Source organism: Sus scrofa, chromosome 7 (genome assembly GCF_054392235.1).
Source record: "Sus scrofa isolate SSC_HxYL_T2T_F1_AM1 chromosome 7, Sscrofa_HxYL_maternal_Yorkshire_Landrace_v2.0, whole genome shotgun sequence".
NCBI lineage: Eukaryota > Metazoa > Chordata > Mammalia > Artiodactyla > Suidae > Sus > Sus scrofa.
Genome location: NC_139389.1, coordinates 111,013,192 through 111,030,899, shown reverse-complemented (window position 1 = coordinate 111,030,899; position 17,708 = coordinate 111,013,192). Strand labels below are relative to the sequence as shown.

Sequence of the window (17,708 nt, the reverse complement as noted above, 5' to 3'; positions counted from 1 at the left end):
GATTTGTTTCCACTGTGCCAAAATAGGACCTCCAGTTCTATTCTCTTTGACGCGCATACCTCACTCTCTTCCCCTTATTCCTGTCTCAAGGACATTTCAGTGTTTCTAGTGAAAAAAAAATTTTTTTAAATTAGCTCCTTATTTTTAATCTTACCCTGAGACTTAGGTATTTTGCTTATGTATTTAGTGTGTGAGTAGATGTGTGTGTGTTTGTCCACACGTCCTAAAACATGGGCCATTTCCTTTTCGCATCTTGGATTCCTCCTTCCCATCTGTTCTTTCCTTGTAGGTATCTGGACAGGAGGACTTCTCCCATCAGCTTTACCAGAGGAAGCTGCAGGCCCCACTGTGGCCCAGCTCTCTGGGCATCACTGATTGCTGTCAGTATGTCACCTCCTGTCACCCCAAGAGATCAGGTGAGCACATGCCACATTCTCTGTTGGTTAAGACTCCATGCCCATTTGGGGAGAAAGCTGGCACCTCAGTCACAAGAGAAAGTGTAATTCCCTCAATTCTATTAGCACGTTCCTTTGTTTTTCTCATTGTCCTCCTTGTGGTCACCAGTGAAATGGATGTCTTTGAATAATAGCCATTGGAAAATCTCCTTGTCTTCAGAGCCTGACTTCCTCTGTGTCCCTTCACTGGACGCTCCTTTCAGCCTGTGGCCCCTCTTCCTTTCTTTCACTGTATGGCTTTTCTTGGTTTACAGAGAGACGTAAATACAGCCGAGACTTCCTGCTACGTTTCCGCTTCTGCAACATCGCCTGTCAGCGACCTATAGGACTGGTTCTTATGGAAGGAGTGACAGATATGAAGCCAGGTAATGGGAACTAAGCTTGTTTTCTTGGTCTTCTTTCCTCTTTACCTCTGATATTTGTCGTATATGTGGTTTCTTAGTCTTTCCCAGGTATAAGTCTTCGAGATCAGCTTCTGGTAATAAGAATGCTTAGCAGGAAGGTTAGTGGAGCCCACAGCCATGTGCAATGTGTTGAAAACATGGACCAGGAATCAAGAGACCTGGGTTCTAACCAGCTCTGAGACCTTGAGCAAGCCACTTGAGCTTTTTAGGCTTAAGTTGCTAATGACTAGCATGTGTACAGCATATATAGGAGAGAAAAAATATATACGATAGGGCTTTGAAAGTCATAAGGTGACAGTACCCCTGGTTGTAATAAAAAGATACTCCTACTGAGAACTTCCAGATTGTACGTAGCAGAGTATACTTGACCTTCTCCCCTTGTTGTCTCTGAAACCGCTGCAAAGCAACGGGAGAGTGGAAAAAAGAAATGCAAATGCTGTCTTTGAGAAAGCTAGGGGACCTGAAGATATCTGAAACCATGAACCACAGCACAGGCGGGATGGCTGCAGGAAGCACTGGAGACCATGCAGGGGTGCGGAGGAGGGACTTGTCTGTGGGGCCATGTGCATCTCAGAAAGAACCAGCAGAGGGCATTTCTCCAAGGTGAGGAGTATACCTTGAGGCACAAAATGCAAGTCCCTTGTTTCATCAAGAATAGGATGTACAGGTTGTTAAAGGAGATTGTCTGAAGCTGTTTTGGCCTGAAGAAGCAAAAAGGAATCAAGCCATATTCACATGAAGCAGCCTGTTTAAGTGGCAGTGGGGAGATGAAATACTTACAGAGCTGCCTACCTCTTTTGGCTGGGAGAGGTAAAGATTAAAAGGACTCAGACACAACCCTGTGTCATAGGGGAAATGCCTGTGACTTGCAATGCATACCCAGTTCCTACCTTCTGTAGGTTTTGTACAAAAAGCTGGCACAGAAACACCTCAACTAATTCAAAGCTGGGCTGCCCAAAAGGAACCAGCCTGAGATCTGTACTAAACTACTGTAAGAAAAAAAGGTGAAAGGAACAGTACAAGTGAAAGGCAGATAAAGAAAACTTGAAGGTAAAAATGGTTGCCATAGAGCATGTGAAAATTATGATTATTTTGCTATTATTTGAATTAAAAAATTAAGCAATTGGGGGCGTTCCCATCATGGCTCAGCGGAAACGAATCCGACTAGGAACCATGAAGGTTGTGGGTTCGATCCCTGGCCTCGCTCAGTGGGTTAAGGATCTGGCGTTGCCGTGAGCTCTGGTGTAGGTCGCAGATACGGGTCACATCTGGCACTGCTGTGGCTTTGGTATAAACCTGTGGATATGGCTCGGATTAGACCCCTAGCCTGGGAACCTCCATATGCTGCGGGTACAGCCCTAAAAAGACAAAACAAAACAGAAAATTAAGCAATTGCCTTTATAAAACGAGGGTACAAAAATAAAATAATTGCCTTTATAAAATAAGTTCAAGCACATGCCAAGACATCCGAAGATGAGATTTAGCCACAGAGCTCAGGAAAGAAGTGGAATTAAAAGATTTAGAAGTCATGGAGTTCCTGTTGCAGCTCAGCAGAAACTAATCTGACTAGGAACCATGATGCAGGTTCGATCCCTGGCCTTGCTCAGTGAGTTAAGGATCCGGCGTTGCTGTGGCTGTGGTGCAGGCCAGCGGCTACAGCTCTGATTTGACCCCTAGCCTGGGAACCTCCATATGCCATGGGTGCGGCCCTAAAAAAAGACAAAACAAAAATTTAGAAATCAAATAAAATGAAGAGAAAATTAGCTGGAGCCCAGGAGAGAATAGGCTCTGCTGAAAATAAAATAAGAGACAAAGACCAGGAAGGATAAAAAGGACTGGAGAGAAAATGACTGTAGTGGAAGATACGGAGCTTCAACACTCACGTAACTGGAGTTCACAAAGAAGAAAGCCAGTACAGTGGCACAAAAGGAATAGTTAAAGGTATGGTTCAAGGAGGATTTTCCCAAAATGAAAAGATTTGAATCTTTAGATTGAGAAGGATGACCATGTCTCAGTAAAAAAATGACATAGGAAAATCAGCAGTAAGATGTCTTATTGAAGTTAACAAAAGTGAAAGATAAAAGAATCCTTTGGGCTTGTTGAACTGAAAAGATCAGGCTACTTCTAAGGGTAAAAATAATTAGGTTGGCTTCAGACTTCTTCACATTAACATTCAACTCTAAAGGGGGAGCAAGGCTTCAACAAAAGAAAGTATGGCTCAAAAATTTTATGCTCAAACCAAAGCCTTTCTTGAAGAAACTGCTAGAAGAATAACTTTAGACAACCAAGCAGTGACTGAAAAAACTATTGAAGATTGATCCGACTGGTGGTAAGCAATGAATTCATTTTTTTTCTTAAAGGAATTTAACTTGAATTGGCATTTTATACAGAGCAGCAAACATTTCAATGGCTCTCTCTTTTCATTTTTTTTAAATTGTAAAGCAAAATGTATTATTACAATTGTGATGATTGCAATAATAATAGTGACAGCCACCATGCATAGAGCAGCTGGTGTGTGCCAGGCACTGGGATAAATGCTTGTATCACTTGGGCTCCAACAGGAAGGCAGTGGCTCAGTGTTTTAAAAACACCAAACCCTAAAGTTAAACAGTAGTAGGATCCCACATAATGTAATTTCATGTTAATAATAGGTTATTTTAAAAAACATCAGTACTGTACTTGAAACATAAAAGAAACGTATCAATTTAATAACAAGATAAGAACCTTTAAAATACATACTGACAATCACTTTGTGGAATCATTATGTAGGGGGAAAATATCAGTTCGCTACCAGTGCCCAGTACTAGCCGTATTTTCAAGAGTGAGATTAAATTTGGCAATGGAAAAAAATAAAAATCATTAAAAAAAAAGAGATTAAATTTGGGTAAGCACACCCATCCTGCAACATACCTTCCATTTATTCAGTACCCCCACCCAGGGCTGGACAGGCTCCTGATGAATCGCTTTTGAAGACTCTAAATCTAAAAAGCTACCACCACTTTTAGACCATGAGTAGAAAGACTTCAGTGCAAACAAGGAGATCTTAGTGTGTGATGTTTTTTCTAGAGGATGTGTTTAGATGTGCTAACAAATAGTATTTCCAGTCCAATACCAGACTGTGCACACCAAAACTTGACAACTTGACTGTGGCACTCATTTTAATGGGAATCATCTGAATTGCAAAAGGAGCTACAGTGCTAAGTAGTGATGCTCTAACTTTCCCATAAATGGATAGTGCATTGCTCTGGAGTGTTCTACATCACACAAGTTGTGTAATTTAAAAACAAACATGGGGTTCCCGTTGTGGCTCAGTGGTTAACGAATCTGACTAGGAACCATGAGGTTGCAGGTTCGACCCCTGGCCTTGCTCAGTGGGTTAAGGATCCAGTGTTGCCATGAGCTGTGGTGTAGGTCGCAGACACAGCTTGGCTCTGGCGTTGCTTTGGCTGTGGCGTAGGCCAGCGGCTACAGCTCCGATTGGACCCCTAGCCTGGGAACCACCATATGCCATGGGAGCGGCCCTAGAAAAGGACAAAAGACAAAAAACAAACAAACAAAAAAACCCCCAAAACCCCAAGCAAACATGATTCTCACTCTCCCCAATACCCTTTGTAAAGGAATAATTCATAAGAGGGGAATCTAAATTTTAAGTCCTTATCTTGTAAATATTTTAAATTATTAATGGTTTCTTCTTTCCAGAATGACTCTTAAAGACACTGAAAAGGGTCGGTGTGTTTTCTTTTTCATGAGTACTTACATATTCCCATTTATATCTGGGGCTTCAGGTCTTGTAACATGTAAGAATAAACCATGTGCTCAATTAAGTGCCTACTAGGAAAAAACAGTTGCAAATAGATGACTTTTGTAAACTGCTATTTACAAACTGACCAGATGGCCACAGAGCAAAGTTTCTAAAGCAGGAAAGTTCTGAATCCAGCTTCTCCACTGGCCCATCCCTGCACAACTTATCATCCTCTTCCCAAGTACTTCCAGAATTTATTTGCTTCGCTGCTACCTGTGCTGAATGGGCCAGGAAGATGTTGCAGCTCAGGTGGAGGCAGCTGTGGTCCGTGTGCTCATGTGCCCTGGAGGGAAGGCGGAAGCCTTGAGTCCTGAGTAACTGACAGAGCAGTGCTGCTTGTACGCAATACTCCATGGGCAGAACTGGTGTTCAGTGAAGCAGTTTTCTTTTTTGTTTTTCTTTTCATGTACTAAAACAACAACAAAGACTTTACTTTTTATCCTCACACTTATATGAAAATTTGGTAAGTATAAAGGTCTAGTTTCAAAATTAACTTAGTCCATTGTTTCCTGCAGTGCTAATGAGAAGTCTGCTGCCATTCTGTTTCTTGATCCTTTTTGTGTATGTCACCTATTTTGCCTCGCTGAGATTTTCTGGTTCTTGCCTCTAATTCCTTGATTTCTGAAATTTCATGATGGTTTACCCTCATCTGAGTATTGGTTTCTCTTGTTGTTCTGGGTATTCCTCCAGGGCCCTTTCAAATTCACATAATTTCGATGGTAATATTTCTTGAATAATTTTCCTACGTTTACGTTCTCTTTCTGGAATTTCTGTTAATTGGATATTAGAATCTACCATCTGTGAAATGTTCTTACCTTGTTCATTCCTTCTAGAGATTTTAAATTTAATTTCCAAAAGTTCTTTTTAAAAGTTGCCTCTTAACCAAAAAAAAAAAAAAAAAAAAAAAAGAATCCAGTGCTGTCTTCTGCTACTGAGGATAATTTTTTAAATTCTGTCTATTCCTTCCAAGGTTCTTTTAAGAGTCAGTTTCTTCCCAGCTCCTACCCCATCATTTGTTCTCAAAGATTCCATCAGGTGTCCATTCACATTTAGGAATGAGACATGAAAACCTGATTAAGGCTCTGTGTAAGGAATGGCTGTAGCTAAATTGTGAATTCATTATGCCGGTTCTGATTTTTTACCTTCCGTCTGTCTTCTGGAGTAATGGTACCTGTTAATTCCTGACCTCTTACATGACTTAGAGGCCATAACTGGCTTGCCTCTTACTGGAAGAGAAACTATTTTCAATATCCTGCTGATCACCTTTATTTTTTCTGACTTAAAATGAAGAGATTAGTGTTAGGAACATTTATGCTCGAAATAACATCACACAATCATTACAAAGTGAAACTGCAGTATTTAACAAGAAATAATAGTCAGAAAATAACTAATGGTAGAAGGTTTAATTCTTCTTTGTCAATTCACAACAGATCAAATAGATAAAAAGTAACTAAGAATATAGAAGACTTGAGTAAAATGTTGTATGGTAAAGCTGATTGATACATATCAAACTCTGAACATTGAAAGCAGAGCAAAGACATCTTTTGAACATCCACAGAAAGTTCTCGAGAATTTGCCATGTATTAGACCACCACCACCACACACACACACACACACACAGAGAAATCAATAAATTTCAAACAAGTAGTATAGCCAGCTTTCTATGATCACAAATCCAGTAAAAATAGAAATTAACGGCAAAAATAAGAATGCTGTCATCTGGACATTTAAAAAATTTCAAACGACATTTGGGTCAAAGATGAAATTTAAACATAAACCTCAGAATATATAGAAAATAACAGTACTGCATTGCCATATATTTGTGGGATATAGCTAAAACAGCTTTCACTGAAAAATTTATAGAATTATATATAATGTTTGGAATCAGAATTATATTGGTAAGAAAAGATGAAAGTAAGTGAATTAAGTATCCACTCAAGTTAGAAAAGAGAACAAATAAACTGAAAGCAGAAAAAGATAAAAATGGAAATAATAGAAATGTAACAGAAAAATAGAACTAATACTAATAAATGAGTTGTTTGGGGCATGAAAAAAATGGCTTTCTGATTAGCTAACCTTTTATGTAACCTATTGAAAGGGGTAGGAGAGGAGCAAGCAAAAGTATCCAGATGCAGAAGAATTAATAGGATTACAAGGGTTTTTTTTCTCAGCTGAGTACAAAATAAATTGAAAAGTTAGGTAGTATATATTAATTTTAGAAAATGTAATTTACTAAACTGATTTTGAAGGAAAGTGATAATATAGACTACCACAGGCTGAAAAAGTAACCAAAGTTCTCAAGAGATAGAGTCCCACAAAAACACCAGGCTCATATTGATAAGAGAACATCATCAAATCTTTGAGTAGCTTGTAATTCTATTACTTCTATTGGAAAATTATTTAAGTAGTTACAGAGCACAGCAGAAGGGGACCAAGTTATTTTTATAAAATAGTATTTTGACTTTAACACCTGACAGCAATTACACACAAAAAAGAAAACTACAGACCCTAATATTCTCCACTTATGAATATTGATGCAAAAAATGTAATTAGACAATCAGGAAACAGAATCTAGCATCACGTTAAAAGAGCAATATACAATGGCCAGCTGGAATTTGTCACAAAGATAAAGATAGTTCAGTACTGGGAAATATATTAATGTATTCATCATGCTAATAAAGATATGAAATCTATTAAGATATAGAAATGCACATCATTCTAGAGATGTCAGGGATATTTGTTAAACTTAACATCTATTCCAGATTCTTTTATTTTTATTTTATTTTTATTTATTTTTATACATTTTTTATTTTTTTTAATGAATTTTTTTTTTTTTTTTTTTTTTTTTTTTGTATTTTCTAGGGCGGCACCCATGGCATATGGGTTATAGGTGTTTGCAACCTACATCACAGCTCATGGCAATGCTGGATCCTTAACCCACTGAGCAAGGCCAGGGATCGAACCCACAACCTCATGGTTCCTAGTTGGATTCGTTAACCGCTGCGCCACGACGGGAACTCCTAATTCCAGATTCTTTTAAAAAAATACCTTCTTAAGGAAAAAAAATAGATAAATTGAATTCCTTATACCACTAAAATACATTTATCTTGATCAGGCAGTACTGAGCACTTGGGAGCATCAGTGAGGGAGGGGCATGGAGCCACCTGGTGCCTGAAAAAAATTTATCTCAACTCCAAAAATGAGCATCTTGCTTAAAGAAGATAGTCTAATAGCATTCCTATCAAAGACAAACAAGACAAGGAGGACCACTTCATTATTCAGCTGTGTGTGAGAGATACCAGTCTACAGAATTTGAAGTAGAAAATGGAAATATAGCTAAGAAAATAGAAATAAACAATGGAAAGGAGGAGGTAAACTATTACTTGCTAGTATGGTTATAGAACTTGTGATCCAAGAGAATCAACTAACAACTAACGGTTATAGAAAGTAGCTAGGTAAAATATTATGCAGAAATCAACAGCTTTCATATGTTAAAATGATGTATTTATTAAAAGATGTAATTTTAAAAAGATCCTGTTTATAAAAGCAACAAAAAGAAACTAATAGGGAAAATAAATGCAAGATGTTTAAAGGAATATTTTATTTCATCTAAATTAACAAATTTATTGTCATGAAGTTGTCTATAACATTCTCTTATCCTTTTTTAAAAAAGTCTTACTGAGATGGAGTTCACATACCATAAAATTCACCTATTTTAAAGTGTACAAAGCAGTGGCTTTCAATATATTCAGAGTTGCACAGTCTTCACTATGATCTAATCTTATAACATTTTCATCACCCCCAAAAGGAATCCTAAATGAATTAGTAGTCACTTTCCATTCATCCCTTTCTTTATAAAAAATCAACTAACTGGATGTATGGGTTTCTGGACTCTCAATTCTATACCGTCCTTCTATATGTCTATCCTTTTACCATTATTACAAAGCCTTGATTATTTTAGTTTTGTGTTAATTTGAAATAGAGACGTATAAGTCCTATAACTTCATTGTTGTTTTTCAAGATTATTTTGGCTCTTTTGGGTCCTTAAACATTTCTTTATGGATTTTAGGGTCAACATGTCCATTTCTGCAAAAAAGTCAGTTGAGATTTTAATAGGGATTTACAAATCTGTACGTCAATTTGGGAAATGTTGGCATTTTAACAATGTTATCTTATGATGGATAAACATGGAAGTCTTTCCATTTATTTAGATCTTTAATTTCTTTCCACGTTTTATAGCTTTCAGTGTATAAGTCTTACACTTCCTTTGTTAAACTTACATGTAACTATTTTAAATTCCTTCGATTTACGCTTATAAATGGAAATGTTTTCTGAATTTCATTTTTGGATTATTCATTGCTATTGTGAAGGAATACAATTTTTGTATATCAATCTTGCAAATTCATTGATTAGTTCTAATAGTTTTTTACTGGGTTTCTTAGGGTTTTCTATATCGTAGATCATATCATCTTGCAAATAGAAAGAGTATTACTTTTTCCATTCCAATTTGGATGTGTTTTATTTCTTCCATAACTGCCCCAGCTAGAACTCTCATTACAGTGTTGAGTGGTGAGAGTTCTCGTCTTGTACTTGATCTTAGGGCTTAAGTTTTCAGTCTTTTACCGTTGAGTATGATGTTAGCCATGCATTTTGTTTGTTTGTTTTTTGTGGCTTCCCTTTGCCAGATTGAAGAAGTTTTCTTTTATTCCTAGTTTTTTAAGTGTTGTGGGGTTTTTTTTTGGGGGGGGGCTTGGTCATAAAGGAGTGTTGGATTTTGTCAAATGTTTTTTTCTATGTCTATTCAGATGATCACATGCTTTGCTTTTTGATACTCTATTAATATGTATTTTATTAATTGATTTTCAGATGTTAAAGCATTGTTGATTGTTCCACCTCCAGCCTCTCTTCCCTCCCCTTACATTTCTAAGATATGGTGTACTTGGTCATGGTACACAACCATTTTTCTATTTAGCCGGCTTTAGTTTGCCCGTGTATTGTTCTTTTGGTGTTCTGAGACTCAGTTTCCAATGTGGTGGAGGCGGGGTTTCCCCCAACACCTACAAACACTTCAACTCAATTCTGACACAGTCTACCCAGAGATGGCATCAGGCTTCACAGGTTAAGGGCTCAGTCCTACAAGACCTACTGCTCCCAACACTTCAGATGCCAGTCAAAGCCCAAGCTGTTACCTGAGCTTCTTCTGACCAGCTGAGAAGGTTGGGCAGAGGTTCCTAGAATACCCTACGTTCCAACCCTAAATCAGAGGTTCCTGCAATACTCTCCTTCCTTGGGTCAGATTAAAGTGCTAGAGCAGGGTCACAGAACTCAGAGAAACATTTCACTGGTTTATTACAAGAGGATGTAATTCAGGAATAGCCATACGGAAGAGGTGCATAGGGCAGGGTATGTCAGAAGGGATGCAGAGTTTTTTATGCCTTATCCAGGTGCACCATTCTCCCTCAAATTTCCACAGGTTCACCACCATGGAAGCTTTCCAGACCCCCATCCTTTTTGAGTTTTATGGAAGCTTCATTATATAGGCATATTTTTTTAAATCGTTGGTCATTGTTGATTGTTCCACCTCCAGCCTCTCTTCCCTCCCCAGAGGTGGAGGTGAGACTGAAGTTTCCTCTCATATGGTTGGCTTTATTGGCCACCAGCCCCCATCCTTAGGTACTTAACGAATGTGGTTCATTAAAATAACAAAAGGCGCCTTGCTCTCTCTCAACACTCTGACAATTCCAAGGGTTTAGGGAGCTTTGGGTCAGGAACTGTGGACAAGACATTATGTGTGAAGACTGACTGTATATGAGAAATATGTATTTGGTCATCTGAATGATCAAATATCTGTTTCTTATAAATCACAGTGCTAAAATTGTGGAAGAATTTTGCATCTATGTTCAAGGAGATTCTAGTCTGTAGTTTTCATTCTTTGTGATGTTTCTGTCTAGTTTTGATATCAGAATAATACCTCATAGCATGAGTTGGGAAGTGTACCCTTGTTCATATTTTGTAAATGTTTGTGATGGACTCAGTAGCTCCTTTTTGAAATGTTTAGCAGAATTCACCAATAAAGCTGTCTGAACCTGGGCTTTTTTGTGTGAAAACTTTTAAATTGCTAATTGAGTCTGTAATTGTTATGGAACTGATCAGATTTTTCTTCTTTTTCTTGAGTCCGTTTATGTAGGTTGTGTCTTTTTAGGCATTTGTCCAATTTACCTAGTCATCTAATTTGTTGGTGTACAGTTGTTTATAGTATCCTTACCATTTTTTATTTCGGTAACTTTGACAGTGATGGCTCCCTCTGGTTTTAGTAACTTGGGTCCTCTCTTTTGTTCATGGTCGGTCTAGCTAAGGGTTTGTCAATTTTGTTGATCTTTGTTATCCTGTTTCCTTAGTCACTTGGGGCTGTTATAACAAAATGCCACAGACTGAGTAGTTTATAAACAACAATTTACTTCTCAGAGTTCTGGAGACTGGAGGTTCTGGGTGGGGGTGAGGACCCTCCTCTGCGTTGCTGATTGCCACCTTGTTGGTGCATCCTTGGACAGCAGAAAGAGGGTGAGAGAGCGCTCCCTGGGATCTCTTTTATAAGGGCTTTTTTTTTTTTTTTTTGCTTTTTAGGGCCCGCACCCACGGCATATGGAGGTTCCCAGGCTAGGGGTCTAAGCAGAACTATAGCTGCTAGCCTACACCACAGCCACGGCGACACCAGATCCTTAACCCACTGAGCGAGGCCAGGGATTGAACCCTCAATCCCATGGTTCCTAATCGGGTTCGTTTCTGCTGCGCCATGATGGGAACTCCTCTTTTATAAGGGCATTAGTTCTGTTCGTGAGGGTTCCACCCATCAAGACTGAATTTCCTCCCAGAGGCCCCACCTCCTAATACGGTCATATTGGGGTTTAGGGTTTCAGCATATTTTGAGGAGACACAAACATTAACTCTGTAACACTTAATTAATGTCAGTAGGATCTGTAATAATATCCCCCCTTTCTTTCCTGATATTGGTAATGTGTGACTTTTTTCTTTATGTATGTGTGTGTACGTATATGTGTGTATACGTGTGCATACATACGTATATGCATACTTCCATGGATATGTGTACACCACACTGGGTGGTGTGTGATAGAGGAATATTCTAAGAATTTTGTAATATTGGTTGCCTCTGGAGAGAGGAATGGAGTGGCAAGGGCCCTGGGGTGGGAGGGAGATTTTTCACTGAAAATTTTTTCTACATTTTGACTTTTGTACCATATGATTATATTACCTATTTTAAAGAATGAATTTAAATTTTTAAAAAAGTTGCTGAGCCAAGGAAGAGATGTCTGTTAGAGGCCTCTGTCTGCTTCCTGAGGTTCTTGACTTTTGTCTGTTGCTTTCTTCCTCCCTTCGCTTTTTCTCTTTTCCCTTCTGGACAAGAGATCCAGTCAAGGATCTGAGCAGGATTTCAAGGTGCAAGATTCCGACCCTGCTTCACTGTCCGTGAGTGATAAAACCTTTTCTCTTTTTCGTAGAGCGACCTGCTGGCTGGGCCGAGTTTGTCCTCGAGGAAGGCACATCCGAGCCTGAGCCCGACTTCCCCAGGTAATCTCATTCCAGGGCCCTTCTGCTTGCATTCCAGCCCCATCTAGGTGTATTGGGGGGATTCCGGTGGGCTCTCCTGGGGCTGATTTGAGGAAAGAGTTTTTGCTGAGTTCTTTCTTCCCTTAATACTTGCTAAGTTTATGGAGGGACATACAGGGGTACAGAGGCCAGAGTTTTTGCAGGTGAAAAGCCCGTGCACTTTTCTGTCGAGAGTAAAGCCTCACAGAGAGCTTGCTGACCCCTGGACAAGGGCACATTAATTTTACGTTACCAGGTAGCAAGAGGAGAGTGGGGGGTGAGGATTGTCAGCAGGACTGAGTATAACTGTCTGTTTCTGGGCTGATTAGCTAAGACTGTTAGCCTCTTATTAGCATGGGAAGAAATTTGCTGAGGTTAAGTTATTTGGGATCATCTCTTTAAAAACCTTAAAAAATCCACAGAAAAAGTGACCTCGGGAAAAGTTCAGTAATGTTTGTTGACTGACATTTTCCTCTCCAACCCGGTAGGACTGTAGGCACCATCCAGCACTGCCTCCGCCTGACCTCGGTGTATACTCATTTCCTGCCCCAGCATGGCCGCCCAGAGGTCACCACAATGCCCTTGGGTCTTGGAACGACAGTGGATTACATCTTCTTCTCAGCCGAGTCCTGTGAGAATGGGAACAGAACTGGTAAGGCTGGCGGAGCCTGGATTCCTAGAAGCCAGGTCCCTGAGAACAGCTGGTGGTAGTAAGGCATTTAATCTCGGGGCTTGAGCCGCTGGGACCTGACAGCACAGGAGCGGATCTCAGACCTACCTGCACTGCTCATCCCCATCGTCCTTCCGGGAGGCCCTTGGCCTGCCTTTTCCTTTTATCCTTATAGCGTCACAGAGATGTGGGCAGAACAGCCTTCCCTCTTTTTTAGAGATGAAAATGGAGCACCAGGAGGTGATTGGATTTGTTCAATGGTCCTGGTTAGTGAGGGCCTTGGTTAGGCTGGGAACCCTATTTCCTGTCTTCTCGCCACACACCGTAGTCACAGGGTAGCAGTCTATCAGCCCCACGCCCATTTTGTTTAAAGCATGTCTTTTAAAATGTTCAGATTTTGTTTAAAAACCAGATTTTACATAGAAAATCTGGATTTTCTGCTTCTCTTGAGAAGTCAGAAGATCTTGTCATGCGGGGCTTGGGCGTGCATTACCTGGTGTGCCCCAGCCCCTCTGAGCCCACCCAGCTTCGTTTATTGATGCATCACAGAGTCCCTGAGGAAATGAGGCCTCAGCCAGAGGCTGCAGGAGGTGAGGGAGGGTGGGGCAGTTGGGGGAGGGGGTGCAGCCTCCACAAGTTGCAGCTCCCACAGGGTCCACCCGCCCCCCGGCAGGGTGGCTGTGGCTGCTGTACCCACTGGCCTCCGCTTTGTGCTCCAGATTGCAGGCTCTATCAGGATGGGACTCTCAAGCTGCTGGGCCGTCTCTCCCTCCTCTCTGAAGAGATTCTCTGGGCTGCCAATGGCTTACCCAACCCCTTCTGCTCTTCAGACCACCTCTGCCTACTGGCCAGCTTCGGGATGGAAGTCACCGCCCCATGATGGGCTCCCAGGGGAAGAGAGCTTCTCTTCCAGAAGAGCTCACTGGATCAGAGACTGTGGAATACCCCATGCTTCTGGAAACGTAGATCCCCTCCCCTCCCCCTCCGTGTTCCCTTTTCCCTGTGGTTAGATTGTCTCCAGGCCTGTGGTCCCTGCCCCACCCCAGCCTCTTCCTAATCCCGTGCCACATACTTGGTGGCCCTGGGAGAGGCAGAAGTGGGGGGGTTCCCCCTTCCTTCCATGTATCCAGCGCTCCCCCTTGATTTTTAATTACCAGGGTTGCGGGAGCTATTGATCTCATTGGTTATTTGTTTTCAGGCCATTTCTTGGTGGTGCCTTCTGACCCAGCCTTCTCCCTGCCTGAGGCCTCTGGCCTGGCCCTCTTGCCAGATGCACACACCTGAGAGGGGTCCTGGGGTGGGACTGCTCTGTGTGGCTGGGCCTGCCTCAGACTAGCCCACTTTCCACCGTGGGGCCATCAGCCTAGGAGTAGGCGGAGGGCATGACTGGGTAGCTGTGTGCTGCCAGGCAGCAGCAGTGGCACGGGCCCTTCTCTCTTTTATCCCCTGTGTTTCATCAGGCATTCATCCTGCCAACCAGGGCATCCTCATCATCTGGGCTCTGGGCACGGGTGGGCCCCACCACCTGCAGCAGCATTCAGGGGTGTGCTCCTGTCCCAGCAGCCTCCGTGCCTCTGGCCCAGGGCTCCCCACAGGCCTGGCCTGCCTCATCTGGGGCTCCTCCCTTTCCCCAGGCTGCCCCATGGGAGCCAAAGGGTTGAACCCCTGTGTGTGGGGGTCAGTGGGCAGGGATGGTGGTTAGAGCTTCAGAGGTCTTTAAGGATGAGGAGAAAGAATAGCAGGCTCTGCAGGACAGGACGAGGGCGGGAGTCCCAGCATGGACGGGGCAGGTGGGCTCTGTGGCTGCCTCAGCTGGGACTTCAGACCTCAGGGACTTGTTCCTTCCCTCCACACGCCTAAGCTCTAGCTCTCTCTTCCTCCCCGCCTGCTGCTTTGTACTTTTTGCTGCCTCCCCCATTCCCATCCTTTCCCCCTAGAAAAGCCTGGTATTTAGCTCAGGCCAAACCTTCTCAGCAGAAAGGTGGCTGTGGGCAAAACTACCCCAAGAACTGGAGGTGGTGGTGCTTGAGGATGCGCTCCTGCTGGCAAGGCCTCTGCAGCTCATTGCCTCTCCTCTCCCTCTCCTGGCACAGGGGTCCTGGCCCATTCAGGGGGCTCCCTCGCCCACATGCGTCACCTGCATGCCTTAATCTTTCATGGCCGGGTGTGGCCTGGGCTGGTTCTGGGCCAGCTCCTCCTCCCCTTTCCCGTGACTCAGAGGAGCTGCTGGCCAATGCTGCTGGCCCTGCAGATTTGACTCTTTGACTTGCTGTTGGCCCATTCAGCCTCCAGAACTGCCCTGGAGGGAATAGCTGAGAGAGGCTGGAGTTAGGGACAGTTAGCCAGAGGTTAATGTTTTCTTTTCCTCTCTCTCTCTCTCTCTCTCTCTCTCTCTTTTTTTTTTTTTTTTTTTTTTTTTTGGAGAGCCAAAGACCCAGCTTGAATTCTGCTGCTGTGTTCATGGTTATAAGCTTTCTGTGCCTAGGTTCCGGGGAATTCGTCTATTCGTGTATATTTTTAAACATTGTTTCCTGGATACTGGGCATGTCTGTCTGAGCCCTGGGCCTCTCTGTCCACACCTCACCATCCACTCTGTTTGCCTCTCCCTGGGCATCTCCTGAGATGGTCTCGACACAGTGCCCTACTGGTTCTAGGACTAGGGCCCATCACTGTTCTCTTCTGCCAGGAAATGCAGTTTAAAAATGGCTAGAGAGAGCAGGAGCTTGATAGATGATCTTTTCCATGTTTTTTTTTTAATTTGTTTCTGTTTTGGAAATTAAAGGGGGGTTTTAAACGGTCATTTGAACTCTCTTTTCCAAATAAAATTTACCTTTCCCCCCTACTGTTGGTCATTTTCTTAGGACCCTAAAGGACATGGAAGGGGGAAGGCCTGGAGAACGAGGTGGGAAGAGAGGAAGAGTCTGATCCTGGGGTGGGGCCTCAAATCCTTGGTCTAGACCAGAGAAAGGGATCCTCACCCCCTCTGGTAACCAGGCAGATGCCCATGCCTCGAGGCCTGGGAGGGACAGGGCCTGAGCGCAGCCTCCTGCCCTGACTCTCACTAGGTGCAGCTCTCTTCTCCGTCCTCACTGAGCTAGAGGAGAAGAGCTTTTCCAGCTACTTTCATTCTTATTCCATCTGCTGCACCTGTACCTCCCCCTAGCAGAGCTGAGCTGCATTTCAGGAGGATCTGTGCTAAAAAAACGGCTGAGAAGTGTTTTTCTGGCCAAAGCCCTGGCAGCGGCATGGGCATGACGCCATGGCAGATGCCCCTGGCTGCGTGTCTATTTCTGGTCATCTCCTTTGTGTTCTGGAGCCAGGGCTGAGTTGTGGGCCATCTGTTGCTGGAAAGGTTTCTCCTCCTTCCCAGGAGTCACTCCACTGGGACTTCTCTCTTCCTCCAGCCTCCTCCTGCAGCAAGTCCAGCAGCCTCTGTGCCCTGTGGGGAAAGGCCCTGAGACCAAATGTGGTTTTCTCTCTCACCTGGACAGAGTCCCAGGCCCTATACCTCGGAATCAGTGCCTGAGAATCTGGGTTATTTAAAGCTACCGGGGTACCAGTTGAACCACCTGGGCTGGGATTCAGTGGAAAGAAATGTAGCCGAGGCTTAGGAATACCACTTGTCATCTTAGCCCGGTCACTTGGTGGCCGTGGGTAAGTGAACCCCTCCCTGTGTTTTTTCATATCTTGGGGAAATGGAAATTAAAGTCATAGTCTTTTCCACTTGTGAGGAATTTTCAGCTCTGAAATCATGCTGTTTGGGCTTTGGCAAGCAAGGGATGCTAAGAATCTGAATATTATTGGCAATTACATAATTGGTAATTACTGGTAACAACTGGAATTGAGGGTGGGTAGTCCTCTCCAGCCAGCCTGGACACTGGGCCCTGGGGGCTTGGAACTCTTTTATAGCTTCCAAGCTTTGAGGTGTGTCCCCAGAGACCCCTTTCCCAGCCTGGAGGGTTTCCCCCGGTGGCCTGAGTCACACAGCCTCCTGCCTGGCACTTGAAGTTTTCAGAGTGCTTCCACATCCACAATCAGCAGATAGTAGCTCTACCAAGTGGTAGCTCTACAAAGTGGCAGCTCAGGTGTGCCTGTCTTACCTTTCCATCTGAGGAAGCAGAGATCCCAAAGAGCTAAACTGAGACTCTCCTTTGCTTTTTTTCTTGTCACCCAAGCTCCTCAGAAACAGCCTTTTCTGGGAGTAGGAGTGACTGGTTGTTCTGTAAGGCAGATACACGGGGCTGGACCTGGGAGAAGGGAACCAACCAACCAGGCTGCTGTGGGCTTATTTTTAAACTGTTTTGACTCTCCAGTTCTTGCCTTGGTGTAGCTGCTAACTAGGGGATTGGTTTTTGATGGCTTCTCTTCTTCCAGGAGCAGGAGGGGCCCCTCTTCTATTCCCCCAGAGAAAGCGCGGCTGCCCTGCCGTCCTAGCTCCCACACTCGTCCTGGCCCATACCTCCCATTGCCTCTCCCCACCAAGTGGGCAAAACAAGACTGTCTCTGGCAAGGGCCAGTCAGAGGAGAGCCTGCTGGCCTGTCCATCTGGCCTGGGTTAGGAGAATGTGACCTTCAGGTACCTGGAAGGAAACTCCGCCTTCTGCCCCATCCCTGGCCCCTGCCTGGGCCCATGGGCCAGAGGCCTCATGCAGCTGCGGAGAGACAGGGGGTCTCCACCCCTAACATTCTTGGAGGCTTTGTCTTTCCCATGTCTGAATCCTTTCTGCCTGGGGGCTGGAGGGGGTGCACACGTCCATGTGGGCGGCCACCCC

At 43.3% G+C, this 17,708-nt stretch overlaps 1 protein-coding gene across 7 annotated transcripts in view; it reads left to right on the top strand.

Annotated features, from left to right (window-relative positions):
• The window catches only part of ANGEL1 (angel homolog 1), a 40,730-nt gene extending 24,952 nt beyond the window's left edge, over window positions 1-15,778 (top strand). For 5 of the 7 annotated variants that reach the window (XM_084969869.1, XM_084969868.1, XM_021099541.2 and 2 more), the window contains 5 exons: window positions 290-416; window positions 710-820; window positions 12,179-12,248; window positions 12,755-12,918; window positions 13,656-15,778. In XM_084969869.1, the coding sequence (XP_084825995.1) occupies window positions 290-416; window positions 710-820; window positions 12,179-12,248; window positions 12,755-12,918; window positions 13,656-13,816 (633 nt within the window). In that variant the 3' untranslated portion in view covers window positions 13,817-15,778. The remainder of the gene's footprint in view (window positions 1-289; window positions 417-709; window positions 821-12,178; window positions 12,249-12,754; window positions 12,919-13,655) is intronic. The other 2 variants (XR_014811171.1, XR_014811170.1) reach the window with 1 other exon arrangement.
• Window positions 15,779-17,708: the final 1,930 nt, after the last annotated feature.